Source organism: Aspergillus udagawae, assembly GCF_001078395.1.
Source record: "Aspergillus udagawae IFM 46973 DNA, scaffold_7, whole genome shotgun sequence".
NCBI classification, from domain to species: Eukaryota; Fungi; Ascomycota; class Eurotiomycetes; order Eurotiales; family Aspergillaceae; genus Aspergillus; species Aspergillus udagawae.
Window position 1 is genome coordinate 99,577 of NW_025091270.1, and position 21,973 is coordinate 121,549.

The 21,973-nt window shown below is 51.2% G+C and overlaps 7 protein-coding genes across 7 annotated transcripts; 5 read left to right on the plus strand and 2 right to left on the minus strand.

Annotated features, from left to right (window-relative positions):
- Nucleotides 1-93: 93 nt before the first annotated feature.
- On the minus strand, nucleotides 94-976 carry Aud_008715 (cupin domain-containing protein; the record flags this gene model as incomplete). The annotated part of the gene is made up of 4 exons (XM_043293580.1): nucleotides 94-133; nucleotides 220-507; nucleotides 593-718; nucleotides 780-976. The coding sequence occupies 4 exons, from the start codon at nucleotides 974-976 to the stop codon at nucleotides 94-96; spliced, it is 651 nt and encodes a 216-aa protein (XP_043149515.1).
- Nucleotides 977-3,526: 2,550 nt separating this feature from the next.
- Nucleotides 3,527-5,136, plus strand: Aud_008716 (uncharacterized protein; the record flags this gene model as incomplete). The annotated part of the gene is made up of 5 exons (XM_043293581.1): nucleotides 3,527-3,557; nucleotides 3,607-3,945; nucleotides 4,027-4,532; nucleotides 4,596-5,058; nucleotides 5,120-5,136. 5 exons carry the CDS (start codon nucleotides 3,527-3,529, stop codon nucleotides 5,134-5,136), a joined length of 1,356 nt encoding a protein of 451 aa, XP_043149516.1.
- A 388-nt stretch (nucleotides 5,137-5,524) lies between these two features.
- Nucleotides 5,525-6,933, plus strand: Aud_008717 (uncharacterized protein; the record flags this gene model as incomplete). Its single annotated transcript, XM_043293582.1, has 3 exons — nucleotides 5,525-5,665; nucleotides 5,723-6,528; nucleotides 6,588-6,933. 3 exons carry the CDS (start codon nucleotides 5,525-5,527, stop codon nucleotides 6,931-6,933), a joined length of 1,293 nt encoding a protein of 430 aa, XP_043149517.1.
- An 800-nt stretch (nucleotides 6,934-7,733) lies between these two features.
- Aud_008718 (aromatic amino acid ammonia-lyase) lies at nucleotides 7,734-9,677 on the minus strand (the record flags this gene model as incomplete). Its single annotated transcript, XM_043293583.1, has 1 exon — nucleotides 7,734-9,677. The coding sequence occupies one exon, from the start codon at nucleotides 9,675-9,677 to the stop codon at nucleotides 7,734-7,736; it is 1,944 nt and encodes a 647-aa protein (XP_043149518.1).
- Nucleotides 9,678-11,512: 1,835 nt separating this feature from the next.
- Aud_008719 (cytochrome P450) lies at nucleotides 11,513-13,208 on the plus strand (the record flags this gene model as incomplete). Its single annotated transcript, XM_043293584.1, has 3 exons — nucleotides 11,513-11,737; nucleotides 11,793-12,983; nucleotides 13,056-13,208. The coding sequence occupies 3 exons, from the start codon at nucleotides 11,513-11,515 to the stop codon at nucleotides 13,206-13,208; spliced, it is 1,569 nt and encodes a 522-aa protein (XP_043149519.1).
- A 1,139-nt stretch (nucleotides 13,209-14,347) lies between these two features.
- Nucleotides 14,348-19,235, plus strand: Aud_008720 (uncharacterized protein; the record flags this gene model as incomplete). Its single annotated transcript, XM_043293585.1, has 6 exons — nucleotides 14,348-14,445; nucleotides 14,493-14,509; nucleotides 14,556-14,881; nucleotides 14,953-17,370; nucleotides 17,436-17,678; nucleotides 17,727-19,235. 6 exons carry the CDS (start codon nucleotides 14,348-14,350, stop codon nucleotides 19,233-19,235), a joined length of 4,611 nt encoding a protein of 1,536 aa, XP_043149520.1.
- Nucleotides 19,236-20,892: 1,657 nt separating this feature from the next.
- On the plus strand, nucleotides 20,893-21,639 carry Aud_008721 (putative NlpC/P60-like cell-wall peptidase; the record flags this gene model as incomplete). Its single annotated transcript, XM_043293586.1, has 1 exon — nucleotides 20,893-21,639. One exon carries the CDS (start codon nucleotides 20,893-20,895, stop codon nucleotides 21,637-21,639), a length of 747 nt encoding a protein of 248 aa, XP_043149521.1.
- Nucleotides 21,640-21,973: the final 334 nt, after the last annotated feature.

Here is a 21,973-nt window from a genome sequence, read left to right on the forward strand (position 1 = left end):
ACGCGATGTGGCTCTAAACTGTATGTCACATTCCGGGATACATCAATTCAACATGCTATTTACAACGATGTTCGTGACAGCTGACTGAACGCTTCACGAATCTCTGGTGTACTCCGGATACGACTTCTCATACCTGAGGTTCATGGAGGGTTAGCGAGCCCCCAGCATACACGTAAAAAAGCATATATCAGGGAATTATGGGTTCGACGAGATGCTTACCCTAACACTCTCTCTGCGAACCAGGCAAGCCCTCGGTGTACGGGAATGAGCAGCCAGACCGGCATCCAATTCAGGAACGGCGGGCACAGGAGGGAGGAGGCGTTTTCAGTGAACAGAATGATCTGGAGAACGGACGGCTTCAGGCCGGCCTTGAGGCAATCGTCGAGATAGCCTGAAAGATTGCGCAGGAAGTTCACGTCAAGAATAAAGTCCTTATCCTTGCAGGGGTCCAGCCAGACATTGAAGACGACAGTTTCCGTAGACGATTTATGAAACCAGAACCGATGGCTGCGGGTCCAGGGCGGCTTTTGTCAGTCAAAATGGCTCTCGAAGCAAATCTGCGGGACATCTTGTCTGCTGGGTGACAACTTACCGCGTGCCGGCCGGTATGTGGAAGACTCCATCATCCTTGGTGACGGTGTATTCCACTCCGTTCTTGACTATACCCAATACACCCTGCTCGACCTTGAAGTATTCGTCCTGTAAACGATGTATATGTCTGCCATACCGGCTGATCAGATTCGTTCCGTGACTATCATGATCTGATCTTTCTCACTTACAGTGGAGGTCCGGACAGTCCGGCACGAACAAGTGCGTTTTCTATGTAATGCGTCTCTCTGACGTACCAAAGGCCGTCAGCCTTTGAGAGAGGCTCGTACAGCGCTGCATTACCCAGATGATTGAAAGATGGTTGGGAGTTGTTTCTGGTGCGTTTCTGCGGTCGCGGCGAGAGCCACAGTTGCCACGCTGACACCATTTTGAAAACGATCAAAAAGAGGTGACAAATGGAAAAGATGATAAGACTACGAGCTAGCTATATGGCGGATATAATTCTTAATGTTTAGTGACTTTCATCATGAGATCCGTGTTATATACGGCGTTTTTATACTTCATCCCCGTGGTTTTTCACGTCCTCGTATCTCGTAAATCTGCCCCGAAGCTGCCTGGCCGTCTGACCTGCATTGCCGCTAAAACTTTCCCACCCCCCCGCAGCGGGAAGGCTACCTAAAGCTGGGAATTCTTCAGTGCAGTACGAACCTATCTCCCTTGACTGCTGAGTAGGCCCATTAGTCTGGGGTAACCTTTGTAACCACTTAATAAGCGTGCATCCTGTTTAAAGATCTGGGCGCCACTAGCATGTACCACCGGCTCGCGCATGCATTGACCTATCGCTAGAGCACAGATAGGCTCTACATAGCGCATACTCTCCATCATAAGCCAATTTAGCTGCCAAGGAGATACTTGTAACTTGTCTTAAAACGCTGTTTCGATCTTACCTGCATAATATGATTGCAAGTACATACTTACCTATCTATACACACCTGCATGACTGTGATGCCTAATGACTGCCGCTGATACCTGCATTGGACGACTTCAATACCAGCAGAACGCCACTTCTATACGCCACGACGCGATCATGAGGGATTCTGAGGGAGTCAGCGAAGGCTGGTTAGCAACGGCGATGATGAAGGCTTGGAATGCTCCGTTGGTCTGTATACAAGGAAGCATGCCGACCGAGTGATTCGAGGCTCGGCATGGCTTCAAAACATCGCTAATAGGCTTAAGCGTAACTGTGACTCGTCTACCCAATCATCATGTCTTCTTGTGCCTCTGTGTCCTGTGCGTGGTTCTAGACCGGTCGGGGACGCTGTTACACCCATCTACTCATCGACTCTTTTCCTCGGCAAGTCAAAGGGGATAGTTGCCTGGGTGTGCTTTTTCAATCTTACCTGCATAATCATACATAAGTACGCGCACACCCCTGTCTATCCGTCCACACAGCTTTCCACTGCCCCCACTCGTCAAGATATTAGCTGGGTCAGTGTTGTCCTCCAACCTGCGCGTATTGGTTGCCGTCAATATTAGCCTACTGCTTGAGCCCACTAGCCGGGGGTTAGATAAGTGCTCTGGTACACCCGACTCTGTGTACCGAATTGATTAGAAAATGGTAGAATATGTTACCCCTTTCCAACACTAGCGGGGATTGAGCATTGACTGGTCCTTAATATCCTAGCTTAATTCGATGACGGCTTGTTTCGTGCAGCGTTGAAATTACCAGCATTATGTTATATAAAAGCATCAAAGCGAGAAGCAGGGTAAATTTCTTTAAGCCACGTGCCTAGTTTAGGTACTCAGGAGGGCGGTAATCCATATAAAATTGCCTAGGAGTAGTGAATACAGAAGACATCGTCCTCCTCATGGTGATAGAACACGTGAATCATACCAATTAATTTTCATTGCGAAGGCCATTACCCCCAGTTCATTACTACGATATTACATTCCTGAGTCATGGCTGTATAATGGGTATCCCCTTGTTTGACACGGTTTCGATTAGGTCGGACACTATCTTAGTTTCTGACCTATTAGGTGCAACTGTGGCGTATCAATGGATTCAGTTGATCAAATCCTACTTGCTGGGTCCAGCTGCTACTACCTTAGCGTATAGGCGATTTCCTACTAAGAAGGGGGTATAAGCGCCAGACCAGAGCACGAGACTCCCATAATCCTAGTCTGCGGAGTAGCATGGGCTCAACAGATTCATGATAATAATGATAACGAAACTTCTGGAAGTGACGATCGGCTATTCTGTGCTACTAACTTGTGTATTAAGAATACTAGATTAAATTACGCAGTGGACCAACACCTATACAAGCAAGTCCTTATTGTTCTGTGCACTTTTGATAAGGTGAGGCTGTAGTGTCAATGACCTCAGCGGCTTAAAGTGAATCGAGGAGACCCACCCCACTGTTCTACGAACCCAAGATACAACTTCTCCAGCTAATAATGATAATAACGCTGTTTACAGTGCGGCACTCGAACTGTCGGCTACTGCCTTTGGTACTTTTGGAGGGCTACCTAACTAAGCGCCTTAGAATCTTCTTTTGAAATCCATTGCTGGTCATATTTTCGAACTACTGTAGTCTATTGGTCGAATCCTTCCCTAAGCTAGTAGGTGGAGCCATGCCGAGCAGCCTAGGTAACAGCGAAGTCGGGAAAGGCGTCCTGTTTGAGGTGTTGGGGGCCAAAGAGGCGTGTCTGACAGAACGAATGGCCTGCCTGCACAATGTATCTGGGCGGGCTAGCCCTCGATCCCGTTCATAGTCCTAGTAAGGAGTTTAAAAAGTAAGCACAAGCTCATATAATGCAATCGGACGCCGAATCTCTAGAAAGAGTAAGTCTATAGATATAATATTGCTGCTATGGGCTCAAGGATTCTTCAGTTTCTATCCACCTTACACTACTGCTGTATAGTTCGGCTATCCATCGATAACTAATCTATACGATCATGCAGGAAAGGCAGATGACAATGGGGCCTACCTGTTGTGCCACATGCCAGGGTAGGTAGAGGACTTAGAAGAAATGTAAGGACACCCCTAACCCAGCCAGGCGGTACCATCAGCTGCGACCGCGCCAGACCGAAACAAGCATCTCCAAGGTGCTCTCGATCCCACCGGAAATGCAAGAGGTACGGTTTCAGGCTCTCCTGGCCGCGTCCCAACAATCGTCGGCGTGCTGTCGTCTGCAAGTCGGCTCCGCTGTCCCCGTCACCTTCCACGGCTGGCCAGATCTCCGATGCACGCTTTGTCCACACGTCGAATTGGGATATTGAATTGCATCACAGCTTGACAAGCTCTGTTCCGGTGCGCAATCTCTCCTTACTCAGTGTCCCCATTTTCTGGAACCCATCTAAGCTGGAGGCTCTTGACCGAGACCTGTTAGACTACTGTACGTCGTACAATCTAGCATGGTTACCTACCGGCTAAATCAGGACAGGGAGGGCTAACAGCTTGTGTACACCACCTGTAGTTTGCTGCGTAGCGTCTGCATCCCTTGCCACCTTTGGCCACGATGCCACCGCCCTCGGGAACATCCTGGTTCGAATAGCCCTGCAGGGATCTGCGGCAGTGCTGCAGGCGCTGCTGGCCTTTTCTTCCCTACATCGCTACGGCCTACAGTCCCAAGCCCTGGAGCTGAAAATCGCTGCGCTCGGAAGCTTGGCCAAAGGTTTAGCAGCGCCCAATCTGTGCGTGCAAGCGACCATGCAGCATATTGCGGCGGGGATGCTTCTTTGTTCATTTGAGGTCCACCAGTCGTCTTGCACTTCAGACCAATGGACGTTTTACCTCGGCGGGGTCAAGACGGTCCTCAACGCGTCCTCTACCAAAACATTACGTCAGCTTGGCTCCGATGTGGCCGCCTTGCTGGACTGGGTGCACTACCACGATGTTCTCGCGCGTTTTTCCCTACTACACTGGAAAAGAGATGGGGCCCCACAGCTCCCGTCGACTCCAACAGACCTCTTCTGTTCACAGGTTCGTACACGATAAAGGCTACATGATTACAGGAAGTGTTGGTCTGATATTTAAACATTTCAGGTATCCATTTTGCCGCCGCCTATTTTCTCCATGCTGAATCTGCTGTCCCAAGTATGCGAGACAATATCTAGCGACGCAATTCCACCAGAAACCAGCGTCAACATGAATGATTACAAATGCTTCCTAGAAGTACTGGATTGGAGAATCAGGCGCCTATCAATACCAAAAGTCCCGGATGAGAGCGAACCTGTTTCGGACAATGCGACGTTGGTAATGCAACTATACCAACTTGCTATACTGCTGTTTCTCAACCGAAGTTTCGAAGGCCTGATCCTCCAACCCCTCAGAACACAACAGCACATCGACAGAGCCTTCGCTATTCTCCTCCGGCTGAGCTCCTGTAAACAGCAATTTCCCATTTTCGTCATTGGCTGTGAGGCGCGAACGGATGAGCAGCGGGCCGTCGTCCTCGATGTCATCTCCAGGACGGAGAAGATGAGCTCGTCGCGATCTTTGGACTATTGTAAGAGAATATTACAGGCTGTCTGGGCCCAGGATGACCTTGCTAATGGGAATAACATTAGCTATCGCGATAAGTTGACTTCGGTAATGAGTCATTGTCTGTTAGTTCCTAGTTTTGTATAACTCGTCACATTGTACAATATATAGACCTTGGTACGATAACGCCTCCAGTGGATAGATATGGGACAGATACTTTACACCACAGTGGGTTCTAAATGTTACTAGTTTTACCTGTACCCGTTTGGTAGGTGGCGGGACGAGGGGGGCTTCTAGTTTAGGGGGAGTCTGCAGGAGCCTGAGCACGGGATAAGCGGAATGGACTTGCTTGAAACCAGCGATATGCCGAGCGAATCGTCTCTTGGAAAGATTGGACCTGCACGCTAAGCCAGATATTTAAAGCCCCGGCAGCCCCATAGCCCTTCCAAGGTCCCTAAGAAATAATAGAAACCCTCACCATCATCTCCAACATGGCGGATACATGTAATTCACAACCCGTGCTCTCTGTTCTCATTGTCGGCTGCGGTCTTAGTGGACTGGCTTCCGCACTAGCCCTTGCTCAAGCTGGTCACCGTGTGACAGTTTTTGAGCGTAGTGCTAAACTACAAGAAGTAACTTCATGCTTTCTGCAGAATACCCTTTGGAGCTTTTCTAACGCCGCCTAACAGATCGGTGCTGGAATACAGTTAGCCCCCAATGCGACGCGTCTCCTTCAACACTGGGGCGTCTTGGAGGAGGTCCTTAAGTATGCTGACCGACCAGAGGCCGGGACTTTTCGCTCCTATCGAGGAGATGTGCTGTCGCAGTCACCGCCTGTATCCCATCCGAACCTGGTGAGCGAGGCCCCTTATCTCATGATTCATCGTGCCGACCTCCTAAGAGCCTTGCTCTCGGGAACAGGCACGCTTGGGATAGAGATCAAACTGGGCAGCGAAGTCAAAGAAATCGACTTCAACAAGCCCTCCCTACGCCTCGCTACTGGCGAAGTCTATGAAGCCGACCTGATCCTCGGTGCGGACGGGGAGAGGTCTCGTTGCAGAGGTAGACTGCTGGGCCGTGAGGACCCTCCTTACAGTCCTGGCGATGTCGTATACCGGATCTCTGTTCCTACCAAAGACATAACGAAAGACCACCTAGCTTGGGACCTAAAAAGACGGACCAGCGTCAACTTCTGGATGGGATCAGGAGGGCACGTGGTCACGTACCCCATCCAGCACGATATGCTCAACGTAGTTCTGGTATACGCTGAGGGTGCAGGCGGCAACGTTATGTACGGGCCACAACGAGCAGACATAGAAGAGTTCAGGAGCAAGATCTGGAACTGGGACCCCGTACTTCATGAGCTGATCAACGTGGAAGGGTCTGTTTGCACCAAGTGGACTTTGTTCCAGATCCATGAACCGGTCCAATGGCGCCATGAAAGTGGACGATTCGCATTGATTGGGGATGCTGCTCACGCGATATTGCCATGCCTGTGAGTGTTGGATCCTATAGTCGTTGTGCTTATTTCCAAACCATCTAACCCTTCTTCAGAGCACAGGGTGCCGCGCAGGCCTTTGAGGATGCAGGCGTCCTGGGAGCGATATTCAGCCAGTCGGTGGGGCGTGACCAAATCCCCGATGCTCTTCGGGTGTTTGAGCAGGTTCGCAAGCCACGAGCTTCGGAGGTCCGACGTCGCACATTGGACCAGAAAGCCATGTTTGCCCTTGCCGATGGTCCGGAGCAGGAGGAGCGCGATGCGAAACTTCGTGCGGGTGCGGACTATGGACTGTTCGAGTGGCTCTGGGGGTACGATGCCGCCAAAAGTGGTAGGGAGGCGTGGAAACGGTTTTTAACCGAGAGCCATGAAAACGGAATTGAACCCCGCCATCGTATTTAGAGGACATGAGAATCATTCTTCCCCTTCTCTTTTTTGATATACTAGAAAATGTTACATCCAACAGTGCATCCCAAAGATAGATCAGCTTCCAGCGTAAGAGGGCTTGGTAGCAGTTGACCCACTGATCCATAACAAACCGGAGCATAGTGCCTTTGCTACTCTACAGGAGGTTATGGGAGGGCATTTGGGAACATGGTGATTCTATTAGAGAGCTATCTATACAAGGTGGCCGAAAAGTGAACTTCAAGAGCCGCCGAAAGGAGGTGGTCATACTCGCGTGGTGAAGGCGGGTGGAAACCCCCAGTTTTGTGAGTCCCGGAGACATTGGGTATACCTTCGTTTTGAATCCATCGTATCTTTGAAAGTTGTATCTGTCGCATCCTCTGTTTCTACCAGGTGGTGAACCCTGGTATCGCATCGAAGTTTAACCCGGAAAGCAATATACAAACGTAACCCTTATGCATTAGCTTTTTCAAGTGCAGCAAGCGAGGCTTTTATTAGCAAGATAGTATATGCATTTATACAATAACCGAAGTCTTAGGTGCAAGGACATCACTTATAGAGATTTGAACTTTTATGTCGAGATGTTTGGCTGCGTGGCCCCTGTTCTTTCTAAGCGGCCACTCCACTGTCATTCCGGTCTTGATTAGACGTCTAGTAGATCACGATAAATATTTCTCTAGCCTCCTCTATATACAAATGGTGTGCCTCCCTCATTCTTCACATATCAATACCTCAGGAAAATAATGATAGGGGTGCTGTGTTTCTAAAGTAAACTCGCCGAATTATGACAGGAGCGTTTATATGTGTTTTCCATTCGTAGTTCGTTGCGCCTCCACTCCTTGAAAAATGTCCAGAACGACATTGTACAAGCGTCCCGACCTGATGGACTCGTAGACCCGCGTGTTGTAAAGCCCCATGCTCGGAGTGACACCGTCCGATGTCGCGGCCTCAGTGGAAGCCAGGTGCGCCTCGCCCAGGAACAGGATGCCCAGATCCTTCCGAATGAAGTGGTACATGCGTCGCGAGGCCTGGCCGATGTACGGCGTCGCGTCAGGCTGGGTGTCGTCCTTCCGGCCCTCGATCTCTATGCTGCGCAAGTCGAGGGCTTGACACACCGCCAGAAGGTGCGCCGAGGCGATCTGGGACAGCACGTCCACGGCCTCGAGCGTGTACCGGGCCGACACGAGCGCCAGGGAGTTGAGGGCCTGGTTGCCCATCTCGGCCGTCTGGACGTGCGAACCGACGGGGTTGGCCAGGAAGCCCAGCTCCGAAGTCAGTGCGGCAATGACGACATCAAGCCCCTTGAACAGGAACGAGTCGTTGGCGTCGTCGGAGCACAGATTGGGAGGCAGGCCCCAGCTGGTAGCCGGGTTTATCATCTCGGTGCATTGGGTGAAGAGCATGCGGCCGATACTCTGGAGGCCCTGGCGCAGCTTCTCGGCCGCCGACGTGACGGCGCGCGCCTGAAAGTTGCCGCCGTGGAGCACGCGGCCCGTCTCCGTGTCGACCAGCGGGTTGTCCGTCACCGAGTTGAGCTCGATCGTCAGCTGGTCGTACGCCAAGCCAAAGTCCTCCAGCACGGGGCCGATCCACTGGCTGGCCGTGCGCAGCGAGTAGCGATCTTGTCGCAGCGTCGCCACGTTTCGGCTGTCGTGCCGGTTGAGCAGCCGTGACCCGGTCAGGAACGCCTTGATATTCCGCGCGCTGTCCACCTGCCCGGGGTGCGGCCGCACCCGCGCAATGAAGGGCTCGAAGCTCTCGTCGCTGCCCCGTAGCGCCTCCACGCTCATGGCCGTCAGCACCTGCGAAAGCGCCGCGAGATGGAGGGACTCGTGCGCGGCAAGAGCTGCCACCCCGGCCGACACGGCCGTGCCGTTGACGATGGCGAGGCCCTCCTTGGCGTGCAGGCTGATGGGCGCTATGCCAGCTTCCGACAGGGCGACGTCGGCCCTCGTCACTCTTCTGGCTCCCTCGGCGTCTCGCGGGCCGCTAAAGGCCGTAGCGGACGTCTTGCCTTGCATCAGGGCGCCGATCCACGCGAGCGCGCTGAGGTCCCCCGAAGCTGAGATGCTCCCACGGACGGGGATACGCGGCACGACGTCCTTGTTGAGAAGGTCCATCAGAGATTCCGCAATCTCGATCCGGATGCCCGACGCACCGCCGGCTAGGGTGTTCAGGCGGATAAGCATGGACGCCCTCACCCACGACTCAGGCATGCAGGTAGCGGCGAGCGGGTCATTAAGCGGAAGCGAACCTCGAACCGAGGCGCGGTGTTGTCCATTCAATTTGCCATTGCCGGGGTGGGCCTTGCCGTTGCTTTGGCTCGAATGGCCATTGCTTTGGCTTGAATGCCCATTGCTTTGTCTTGAGTACCCGTTGCTATTCAGAGCCAGCTCCTGCTTGCCGTCCGAGACGATTCCGCACGTCAGGTGGCTAATCAGGCTCTGCTGGACCCTCTCAACGTCGTTGGATCTTGCGTCGGCGCTGCCGCCGAACCCCGTGTTGACGCCGTAGATGACTTCGCCCTGGGCGATCTTCTTCGGGATGATTTTGCTGCACGCTTCGATGGCGTCGATGGACGCCGGAGTGAGCTCCACCGGTGCTAGGTGTCTCGAGACTGCCACTACGTCGGCGATGGTCAGGTCCCTTCCACTAACGGGCAGCGTCACCTTGCCCGACGACGAAGGATGGCACCGCTGCGATAGGACTAAATCCGTGAACGTGCGTGCTGGAGTGGCCATGTTGATCCAGAAGGAGGCGCGCAGTCAGAAGTGAGAAGAATGAAGAGTTATGGATGAAAGCACCTTCCCACTTGAACAGAGCGATTCGTGGTCCTTATAAAGAATCCTCAACTGGCCAGAAGCGCCTACCATCCTTATCAACGTCAGTGAGCGTACCCAGGCAACTAAGGCAGCTAGGGTAAGATTCCTCCTACATCGCATGCTGCAGCCAGGACCTACACGAGTCTCTCGAGGGCGTACCCATTGGACGTCCACGCACACATTATCCGAATACAGGGGTTTCCTGTAAGCTTCATCCACTAGTCACTTGTATGAAGCAGAATAAGAGTGCAATGGTCGTATCCAAGCGCTATACAGATGGTTTACATGAATAGCTTCACAAAGTACTAGATGGGTAATGCAGATACATACGCCATTCTGCAGGTGAGGTAAACCTTATGCAAGTGAGATGAGACATACATCGTAAGGTAACTATGAATCCTAGTTCTCGTCCTTAATCTTTCAACTGTGTCAGATTATATTACCGCTTACCGATTTTGGATATGATCTGATTTGACTCAGCACTGCCACCCTTGGTAGAATGTTCGATTAGATTCCTCTAATAAACAGAACCGGTTCGAATACCTTCATTTCGAAGATAGCAAGGGGAGTAGATAGTCGTTCATTTGGATGAATCAGACCTTCATTGGATGTTGGTCTGCCATGCAAGTTACCAAGGTAGTGCTTCGGAAACTTTACTACATACTAGTAATATCTTATTTCAACAAAGTGGATAAGGAAGGGAAGCCCACTAATCAGGCTGGTATCCGAAGAAACATGTGCTTGGCTAGGCAAGCCATTGAACAGAACTGAAAAAAACGTAAAACTATAATTTCTGTACAATATGTTTTTTGCATTTTTCCTACTAGTAATGAGCACCTCACTGTTCTTTAGATTTTAATTTCTCTTCCCTTGAGCATAGGGCCTAATATACTTATAGAAATTCATATTCTTATGTGAAATAGTGATATCATTAAATCAATCTATATCTAGTATACTGAATCCATATTGAGGAGATAAATGTGTGGTTGTTATATACTTGCTTTAAACATCCACGGTAATTAAAGGTTAGCACTATATATATGTGCATCTCGGGACCAGGTTCGTACCAACCCCTAACAGAGACTATTATTCCCATATACCTGCATAATCAATAAGTATCAAATCACGATATAGTAGGGATATTGAATGCTTGGTATGGTATAGATATTGAAATCCATATACAGGAAATGTAACTGTAGTGAGACGGAATCCGGAGCGTGGGCATACGTCAAAATCTATTTACATTTTGTTGGTTTTGTTCCAATGGCTTGCGGCTGCATGGGGAAAACGGTTCCAGCGGCCTGGACCGTTCATGCAGCCAACGAGTGGATCTGATAGCCCTGCTACCTCCGATAGCCCATGTATAAAGGAATATGCATGTGGTACGCCAAGGGAGATTTGAGGTAACTCTCAGTATATAGCATTGTCCGTAAGAAGCCGCTGAGAAGCAATGGACTTAGGATGCAAGCCAGCTACGTCAAGGCTGCCCAGAGCTGAGATGCTAAGTTGCCCTGCGGTGCTTGTTCGGCCTCACCTGCATAATGCAAGTCGGTTATACGCTGACGGAAGTTCCTGCCCGAACGTAAGCTCCCACACTGAACAGGGTGGTAATTCTTCGCTTTGCCGACGGCGGACCCTCTCCCACTCGAGCGATATCATGCGAGAATGACACCTAGGAATTTCCTTCTTCTTAATACCCCGAAAAGCAGCAGAGCTACCAAATCCATCTTGTCTCTTAACCATTGACTGCCAGCATGTACCCAATCGAGAGCGCGTACTACCCCTATTTGGGTCTCTTTCTGTTTCTATGCAGCGGCTGCATAGCGCTCGTTCAGTTCTTCAAACCGACCGACTTGAAATGGTCGCCTGGCACAAAGAGATGGGCAATGCCACCGGGGCCACCGGGCGTACCGGTCTTGGGAAACTTGCACCAGATGATGGAAGCCCGCCGTCGCGGGGCCATTTCATTCAATAAGTGGGTGAGTATCAAACCTGTCCAACAGGAGAATGCACGTTGATCTAAACACCCGGCAGCTGGCCTCCTTGATACCGTACGGCGAAATGGTGACGCTGCACATGGGATCCAAGACGTGGGTTGTGCTCAACTCGGACCGCGTCGTCTCGGAAATCATCGCCAAGCGAGGGAAGATTACAAACGAGAGACCCCATATGCCCATCGCAAGTGGCCTTGTGAGCAACGGAAAGCGTACAGTGATACGGCAAGAAGAAGAATGGCGGGAGGGACGCCGTGTGATGCACCAGTTGCTCAGCGGCTCGCATCTCAAGGTCTACGCCGGCATGCAGGAGCTCGAGAGCGTGGACATGCTGCGCCGATATCTTCGGGAGCCCAACCTGTGGTATGCTCACAACTATCGCTATGCCACATCCGTGCTTTACAGGATCGTTATGGGTTACCCCCTGAACAAGACCAAAGCGGAGCTCGACGATTATCAGAGGGTAACAATCGAGTTTGTCATGAGCATCAACCGGAGCTACGTGGATTTCTTCCCTTCGCTTAGCAAACTCCCTCATTTCTTACAGCCTTGGCGGCGTTTCTGGGCTGAGATGGGCTCGTTCCACCGCTATGTCTTCCAGGAATGGTGGAAGCCCATCAAAACTGCCGTGAGTAACGGCTCGGCACCTCCCTCATTCGTCCGCGACGTTCTTCTTCATCCAGATATGAGGTACTCGGGGGACGATGAAGAGGCCATGTACCTGGCTACGTCTGTTATGGCAGCCGGCGGTGACAACACACGCATGACGATTAACGTGTTTATAATGGCCATGGCCACGCGTCCCGAAGCCCAGGCACGGGCACGCGAGGAAATCGATCGAGTGTGCACGGATGGCGAATCGCTCAGGCTTCCCCGGATGTCTGATCTGCCGGCAATGCCCTACGTAGCCGCCATGATCAAAGAGGTTCTACGCTGGCGACCGACGGTCCCCGTTGTTCCACCCCACCAACTCACCGAGGACCTGGAGTTTGATGGGTACTTCATTCCTGCCGGCACAAGCTTCCTGATCAACTCAATCGGATTGTCGAGCGAGTTTGACAATGCCCATGAATTTCGGCCCGAGAGATGGATTGACGGTTCAGGAGCAGACAAGATACCCAACTTTTGGGGATTTGGGGGCGGCCGTCGAATCTGCGTCGGCTGGAGAGTCGCGGAGCAAGCTCTGTTCATTGCGTTTGCCCGTTTGCTTTATTGTTTCGAATTGAGTCCGGTTCGTTCCCGTTTGCCTTCGATTCCTCATCTTGGAGAAGAGTGACGAGTCGCTAACATATGAGACGTCTAGAGCGGGCCTATTGACGATGAGAGACTCAACCACCAATCCCTCGATGAGCCATTCCCTGTGAAGGCCACCGTTCGCAGTGCCAGACACGCGTCGCTTATCGAGGAGGAAGCATCCAAGTACGAAGCTTCATTCTCTACATTCGGGGACAACTGAGCCCTTTTCGCGAGACTCAGCGATGCACATCAGAGGGTCTGGCAAACAGAAAAGATAGAGGACCCGAAAGCTTGGATTGGCCGTCAGAATGCGACAAGCGACAGCCTTAAGAGGGCCCTGATCACATACTTTCTCCTCACCCATGTCACGGTGTCTAATTTGCGTGCTTTGTGGAAAACTATACTATACAGTTTCAGGTGCTACGAAGATGTTTAATCTGAAAAAAGATAGCCGTTGTGAAGACCGTATTTACCGTTCCTATGGGCTCCACGATAATGTGGCTGCTTGTTGTTACTGCTAAGATAATGATGTCGTGATATACCTCTACTTGGAAAAATCACTTTGTATGTAGTAGCGAAAGCATAGACTTGAAAGCTGGAAAAGTCAACTTTACAGTTCGACCATTCTGAGAGCCACAATACATCAATTCCAACAGCCTCAGGGAGCGAACTGACAGTCACCCACCTTGCAGCCTCCGCACAGATCCTCGGAGTGCAGTGGCTTTTTTCGCCCGTTGAAAGACGGCGTTTCCACCTCGACGCCTGCCCATTTCTTAAGCAGGGACCGCGACACGTTTTTCGACATATGCAGTCTCGTCTAGATAGATGGTGCCGAGATCTTCGACTTGTGGTATAACTTCTACACATATAAATTCTGACTATACAGGGCAAAGCCTTGGTATATAAGGATTTAATAATAATATGAATAATACTATAGTATTTATCTCTCCTAGTTGATGATTTACTAATAACACTGTATTTGATATCCTTAGTATATGAGTATGCCGCTATCTGTGGAGGTAGTAGCAGTAAGATAATACATGCAGTCAATAGTAAAAACTCTTAAAGTCCACATTGTATTTGTTGCTATAGTCCGATGTACAATCAATGGACTCATCGAGCAGCTTTCAATAGCTATGCATACATCACCTTTTCTACTCGGAAGTTAGGTTTGTGGTCAGCTAGACATCTGGGAATTAAATGCCCAGAGTATCCGAGACCCTCCCAAAAGCACAGAGCTACCCCCCCCCCACTACCCGCATACATTCATCCAATGTAGAAGAGGAGCTCCGTCTGACAGAGCTCTGCGATTACAAATGCTTTATTCTTGAAGGCTGCTTACTTCCAGCCAGCCTCACCATGCCGCAGCAAATGACATTCAATTTTCCGCGAGACCGCAGCTGTGATTGGCTCGAGCTTCAGCTCTGTCAGCCCCACGCCAGGACAGCTGCGGGATCGTGAGCTTCGTGTGGGAGGGGTAGACATGATAGCCTAATTTGTGCAGGCGGCTGAATGATGGAGGTCAGCCCATTGCGCATAAAGGACAGACCTGACCCGACGTGAATAGCACCAGGGGCTCAAGAAGCGCCCGCAGAAAAGAAAATCCTGGATCTCCAAGTCTCAAAGTACACGATGATCTCGGCGCCTAAGCAGGAAAGTGGCCCCGCGTCCGTAAAGGAGATCTGGGAGAAGACCATCGTTCGCTTCCAGGAGCGCACGGGCCAAAAGCTCGATGGTGTCTCCAGGGGACCTGAGGATCTGCGAAGGCTCCTCGACGCGCATTATGCCGCACAAGCGGACGATGAGAGTGTTTCGAAGGCTAAAGCGGTGGGGTTCCAAATGATACACTGTATCCAGCTCCTGGGTGGTATTGCGTCGCAGGGTGCGTCCATGGTAAGGCGTAATAATATTCCATTGCATACAATCTGAGACCGGAGGCAGGGACGCTGATCTGGACTTCCAAGGTTTTCGCCCCGGCAGGACTGTGTTTCAACGCTCTTTCTTTCCTTTTGGATATTCCCAAAAAGGTCCATGAGTTCCATGGCGAGATCGACGCCATCTTTGCAGAGGTTGGACCGGCCCTTGCACAGTTTCGGATATACGAGCGGATGGAGGAAAGCTCGGAGATTGACGAGGCTCTGCGACTGTCCATCTACCAGGTTATGACGAGTTTTGTGAACCTATGTGCCGACTGCATTAATATCCATCATGAGGGCCGATGGAAGAGCTTCAAGCGCAACGCCAAACGTATCCTCTTGGACGATGGGTCTGTGCAGAACGAGTTGGCAAACTTCAAGAAGCTCACTCAGGACCAGCTGAACATCCAAGCGACTCTGACCCTCGAGGTGGCGGTGGAAACCGGCCAGCACGTCAGGTTTATGAAGGCCACCACACTCGAGATTGACACAAACACCAAGGCCATCAAGAACGACGTATCCGGGCTCGTGGAGGCAGAGCACAAGCGCACATTGGATGACAACCGGAAGCAAATTCTGAGTACTATAAAAACCAACCTTGGGCAGAAGGACGAGAAAATAGCCGCGGTTCTCGGGGCCCGTGATACGATGTGGGAGGGCGCTGTTAAGGATAGCGGGAAATGGTTGAACGAAATCGATGCATACAAGCAGTGGATCGATAGAAGCAGTGCAGCGGATTCCCTACTCGTGCTGACTGGTGAACCCGGAACCGGCAAGTCCTTTCTTGTCTCCGCGATTGCCCAAGAAATCAAATCTGCAAACTTGGCCACAAAAGTTGAGCGCAGCTTGATTGGGTACTATTCCTTCTCCATGGTAGAGAACAGAGACAGAGAGGGCGACAGACAACGACCAGAGGCAGCGATCAAGTCTATCTGTGTCCAGCTGGCAGAGCAGGACTTAGTCTACGCGAGGCGTGTTTCTAGTGCGTGCGGCGAGCCAGGGAAGAGCGAGAAGTACTTCAGAGATGCCAGCTGTACGGACCTCTGGGCCTCGTTGGGAATAGGAATGCCGAGCAAAAATATGACGCATTACATCCTACTCGACTCGGTCAGCACCCTCAGCATGGAAGACCGTGAGCGGCTTCTGAGGGCGATTCAACAAAGCAACCAAAGCAGGTCTAACCGCGTCCGAGTGCTTGTCAGCGGCGAGCCAGGAGCATTCAGGGGGTTACAACAGCTCCTCTCTTCTCCGGCGAAGACTATCGACATTACGAAATACAACAAGATTGACATCAAAGCATTCCTTGTTGGGGAGCTGAAGCGCGCCGGTATCTTCCAGGGAGCAGACGAGGACTCGCTGCGACGGAAAAGGATGGTCGAGGAACGACTCTTGGCGCGATCCAACAATTCCTATGCTACAATTCAGCAAGATCTCCGCAAGGTCGAAGAGATCATCGCCTCGGGCGGCACGGAGGAAGAGCTCAACCGGGTGTTGCATGAGTCGATCACGGATCCACAGGTGCTAATGCGATCGGAAATCGAAGGTTTGGAAGCGGTGCTCAAGCCCCGGGAGATTGAGGAAATCAATGAGCTTCTGATCTGGGCGGTGGCTGGAGATGTAATGATGATTCTGGAGGAACTGGCAGCGGCCTTGTTCCTCCGTTTCAAGACCGTCTCACTCCAGCCACTCGACAAAAAGATCACCGGGAAATACTCCAAGATCTTTACCTTGGCCTACGGCGGGAGATACCTGGCACTCAAAGATCATGTTCGAGACTGCGTTGTTGCCCAACGAGACAGGCCTAGACAGTCCGCGGATGACCCGAAGATCACGGCCACGATCAGCATCACCAATGGAGATCTCAGGCTGGTTCAGCGCTTCTTCTGGGACTTGAACCACTACTCCTTCCTAGGTGGATTTGCGTTTGAGCCAGCATCCGATCAGACCAACGCAGGCCAGCGGAAGATCCAGGTGTACGAAGCTGATGCTCACCTCGAGATTGTCAAAAGGGCCTTCGATCTCTTTCTACAGCCGGTGGTCGACGAAAGGGGGAAGGCACTGGGGTGGTACCTGATGCGCTCTATCACAACCCATCTCAAAGCGCTGTCGGAGGTAACTGGGTTAGACGAGCTTCAGCCCGCAGATAAGCAATTCATTGGATCGCATGTCTACGAGATGTTCAACGAGGGTGATCTCATCGAGCGGAATTGGGAATTCTGCTACCCGGTAGCCTGGTACCGGCATAATGAGGATATGGAGATCTTCTGGAGGTGGCTGGATGACCCCGTGGCGATCGCTGGCCTAGGACCTCGGGACAAACGATGGCTGGCAGATTTAAAGAAAGACGGACATCGCAACTCCAGTCTGTTGACCCCGATCATGACCGTGGTTGCTCGAAATTGGCTGCAAAAAACCGAATGGACCGCCTATGACGCATTTCGATGGATCAGCGGATTCCTCACTTTGGTACGTAGTTGTTGGATCCTGTTGATCGCTCCCTGTGCCTAATCCGTGTCAATCTCTGAATGCAGGGCGCAAAACCAGGGCAGGATGATCAAGTCGGTGTGGCTGAGGAGGTTGATAACTCGGAGGATGGCGACGGGCGAATCATCATAAATGACAATGACTCCGACTTGGAAAAGGTCGCCAAAGCAGAGCAGTGGTGCAAGCAGTCCTTGAAAGTCACCGAAGCGGACTCCATATGGTTCATCCGATTAGGTGACACCTATGCTACCCTGAGTGAGCGTGACGCTGCGACCGAGCAGTACAAGAAGGTATGAAAAGGCTCTCACTCTGCGCCGAACAGGCTCTTTTCTAACCAGGAACGACAGGCTGCCGCAATTCTCCAAGCTCAAGACCCCGTCAACAACGAGCAGCTGCGAGATGTGTTCAAAGCTCTCGGTGAATGGGCGACCGAAACAGAACATGCCTTGGAATATCTAAAAGAAGCCTCCAAACTGGATGACGGAAACGTAGAAATCCTTTATGCGATGCTCCAGCTGTATGTTGCCAGCAAAGAAGAGGACGAGGCGCAGTCCATCATCCAGAAAGCTGTTACCAAGAGAATCCCTGGCACGCAGTCTACCTTGTTGATGGCTATGCTGACAACGGCTCTGAGCCGGCAGAACGAGAGTTACATGTTGTCCGTATTCAAAGCAGTCTTCTCAGTCGTCTCTTCTTACCCGGAACTGTGGGCAGTCTTCCAACATGAGATGGAGGTGGCGATTGCGACTGCGCGGACAGAAGGCAAGAACGAGGAGCTTGCAATTCTGTTATTGCAGCAGGGCAGTGCTGGGTACTATCTCCACAAGAACTCTCCTGAGCAATTAGCCATCGCCGCAGGCAATCTGCGTGAGTGTTTGGACACAATTCGGGAGAAGGTCGCTTCGGAAGACCGAGATCGGCTTAATTTCATCAAACAAAGTGCGGTGGACCGCCTCAGCATGTTCTACCTCGACAGGGCCGTGCAAACGGACGGAGAGGAGTCAGAGGCAGACGCAGAGAGATTACGGCAGATTTACAAGGATGACCCTGCTGCCCAAGGCCCCAAGTCGGCGCTTGCATCACTATACACGTTCAAGGGACAGAGGGATAAGGCTCGTGACATCTTCCGCGCTGATATAGTAGAGGCATTCAACATTCTGGTTGACGATGATATCTTCAATGATTCAGACGGATTCACCGCGCTTCACAACCTTCTGAACCGCACTGGAGATTATGAGAATGCACTGCGAGCTGCATTGCTGCTTCCGGAATTGCGGTTCGATGGCGTAGTCCTCAAGGAACTTCTTGCCGGAGAGGAGCCCTCTCTGGAAGCAGTCAGCGCAGAACTCCTCGAGTTCTATGAAAGGGAGTGTCTGGACAAAGACGCGCACTGGAAAAATCTTAATAAGGTCTGGGGAGAAGCCAGCAGATTAGCATCCGAACCAGATGTTGATAGTGAGAGGGTCGCCTGCTACCATAGGGTCGAAAAGATTCTTGGAAAACACGAGAGAGGGATTGACTGGGCTCTCGGTTGCAATAACTGCAATCGGTTCTGGGACTATGACGATGGCTTCCATGCCTGCAAGTATTGCTACAATGTGAACCTCTGCAATGCTTGCTGGGATGAGCTACGATCAGGCGACACAGGCAAGGCTTTTGTATGCAGCAGTACACACGACTGGTACGAGTTACCGCCGTGGACGCTGGAGAAGTATCTACATGCGTCTAAAGGGTTAGTTGCCATGAAGACTGACGATGGGGGCGAGGAGTTGGTCTCTGTTTCAAAATGGCTGGGGACGCTGTGCGCGGAATGGGGGCTGTCCAAGGCTGACTGGAATTTTGAGTAGCGAACATAGTGTGCTTGTCTTACGGCTGTGCTTTCCTTCATCGACGCCAAGTAAGGGAGGAGCAACTATCCAACAGAAGAATGGATAGTGGTCTTCTCTCCCATACTTTGTCTGGCCCTACTCCAGTATCTTTACCCAGTCTCCATCTTCCTATGCCGGAGACGATGAAAATTGGGTGTCTATATCCTTGGGGCCTTTAACTCCGGGGGTTCAAGTATCTCCTATACATTATACATTAAATTAATCTCCTTCCAATGACAAAGGAACGGAGAACTGACTGCCAAACAATTCATGCCTCCCTGAAACCCATGCGGGTTCTTAAGATCTAGAGACGATCTGCTCAAGGGGTTATTTTCTATGATCACTGGCAGCTGAAACAGAGAGAACATTGTGAGCAGGATGGATGGATGGATACTTGCAGTAACCCTAATCGAATATTGTTCGAACTTGGAGCTAAGATACACAGCGTGATGATAGGCCAAGCCGTTGATGGGAGCAGATACAGCTATTTATAGCCATAGTAGCTGCCATACTGCTTCGCCACATTTGGCCTGTCAAACTACCAATGGTAGCCTCGAGTTCTATGCAGAACACATTGGATTATGCAGGTACCCCAGCATGCTTTTCATGGGGAAGTGGATTGTTGACCATGCTCCCCTGCCAAGCAATATCGTGTTCGCTTGTCACCGAGATTAGCTTCATTTTGCGATGAACCCTGCCGATCGTCCCTGCGACTCGTATAAAGGGCGGCCCAAGTGGAGCAATCAGGCTATTTTTGGCAGCGTATCCAGCAACCTCGGCTCCACATCGTATCCGTATTCGGCCGTGTGTTTGATATAGATCACCACTTGGGGTAGGATTGATGGAAGCGTGTGATGTTCCTGTGTCCTTCTGCAGGTCAAACTGGCCAAATTTGATTTAGGACCATCAAAGGGTCCCCTTTCGAATTACGTCGGTACAGAGTGCGACCACGGCATTTAGCCAAAGGGGAAAAAATAAAATAAAATACAATAAAATAAAAATGAAAAGAAAATGGGATAAACAGTATGCTGTGTGATTGTCTGAAAGGGAATAATCTTAATGTTGTCTGCCAATGCATCAAGCAACTGAAGGTCAGTGGCTGGCGGCTGGTGGATGCAGATGTTAACTTCCCGCAAGAAACGAGATCTCTCTCGTATTAGTCGGATATAATAAGATAATACGACCAAAAAGCCTATTTACGAGCTCTCGCAGATTAAGATGCGAGTCCTGATACAACCAGCTCAGTTCAATCAATCGCATTTTGGCCGTGTCGGTCATTTGCAACGCATGGGTGGTGTGAAAGGCTTGCTCAACTCCCCGTAAATAAGGTTTCAGCATTTCGGGCAAATTGGCCCCGGCGATGATCGTTCGTGTTCATGGTGCTCAATCTGAACAAGATCAGCATCGGGCGAGGATAGAAGCACGACACAAACAGTTTAGTATCCTGATGCGGCCTGATGCGCAACGTTTGGACTACAAGTATAAAGCCAGCCAGACTTCCTGCCGTTACCTGTGTCATTTCAGACTCTCATCCACAAACGCGCCATCAAAAGGAAGCGCATCCTCAGAAACACAGCGACACCTCTTGAAAGCCCTCCCATACGAAGAATCTGCCTGCCTCGCTTTATTCGCCATTATGCAGTTCAAACTCGTGGCACTGACCCTGGCTGCGGCTGCCTCCATGGTCAACGCGTACGCCATCACGGGCGACGGAGTCAACTGCCGTACCGGTCCATCGACGAATGACAAGGTTGTCAAGTCATACGAAAAGGGGGCCGATGTCAAGCTCACATGCCAGACATATGGTGAAGACGTTAAGGGCAACAACATCTGGGACAAAACAACTGATGGCTGCTACGTTACCGACTACTACGTCAAGACCGGCTCCAGCAGCATGGTCACCAAGGAGTGTGGCGGTGGCAGCCCCGGTGACGGCAACTCGGACTACAACGGCAAGATCACTCGCAAGGAGATCATCTCCCGCGGTCAGTACTGGGTCTCCCGCCACATCCCATACTCGATGAACAAGGTATACCCGGACCCTAATGGCCGCAAATACCGCACGGACTGCTCGGGTTTCGTCAGCATGGCTCTCCATGCGAATTCGCCAGGCTACAGCACTGTCAGTCTCCCGGAGATCGCCAAGCCTATCTCATGGGACGACCTCAAGCCTGGTGACCTTGTTGGCACCCTTGGTCCCGGCACTGGCGGTGCGGCCGGCCACGTCACTCTGTTCCTTTCGTGGGCCGACAGCTCCAAGAAGGAGTACAATACCCTTGAATGCCGTGGCACCTACGGCTGTGTCGCGTATAAGCGCCCTGTTGGTTGGAAGGATGGTAGCTTCACCGCCAAGCCCTACAGGTACATCCGTGTTGTGGACTAAGCTGGAGGTTGGATACCAGTTTCGGACTGGGCAGTGATGAACCGATTCTTGCATACATGTATATTACTGTACGAAGAGCAAGGAGATGGGGAAGGAGGAGCGGCCATGAGGCGAATATACTTCAGTCGGCAAAGAGCAGTCTTGCTCGGTCGTCGCGGGTGGACTCCCATCGGGTGGACTCGCATTTATCTTTGAGTGTTTTATTTAAGAGTGAATCAGCTATAAGGGTGATGGCGCCAGAATTAGCTTTCTGAGATTTTAGAACCTACATTTCAAACCAGCTTCGTTGAACCCTTCAACTTCAGTACTGATCAGTTATCTGTAGTTGTTTGCT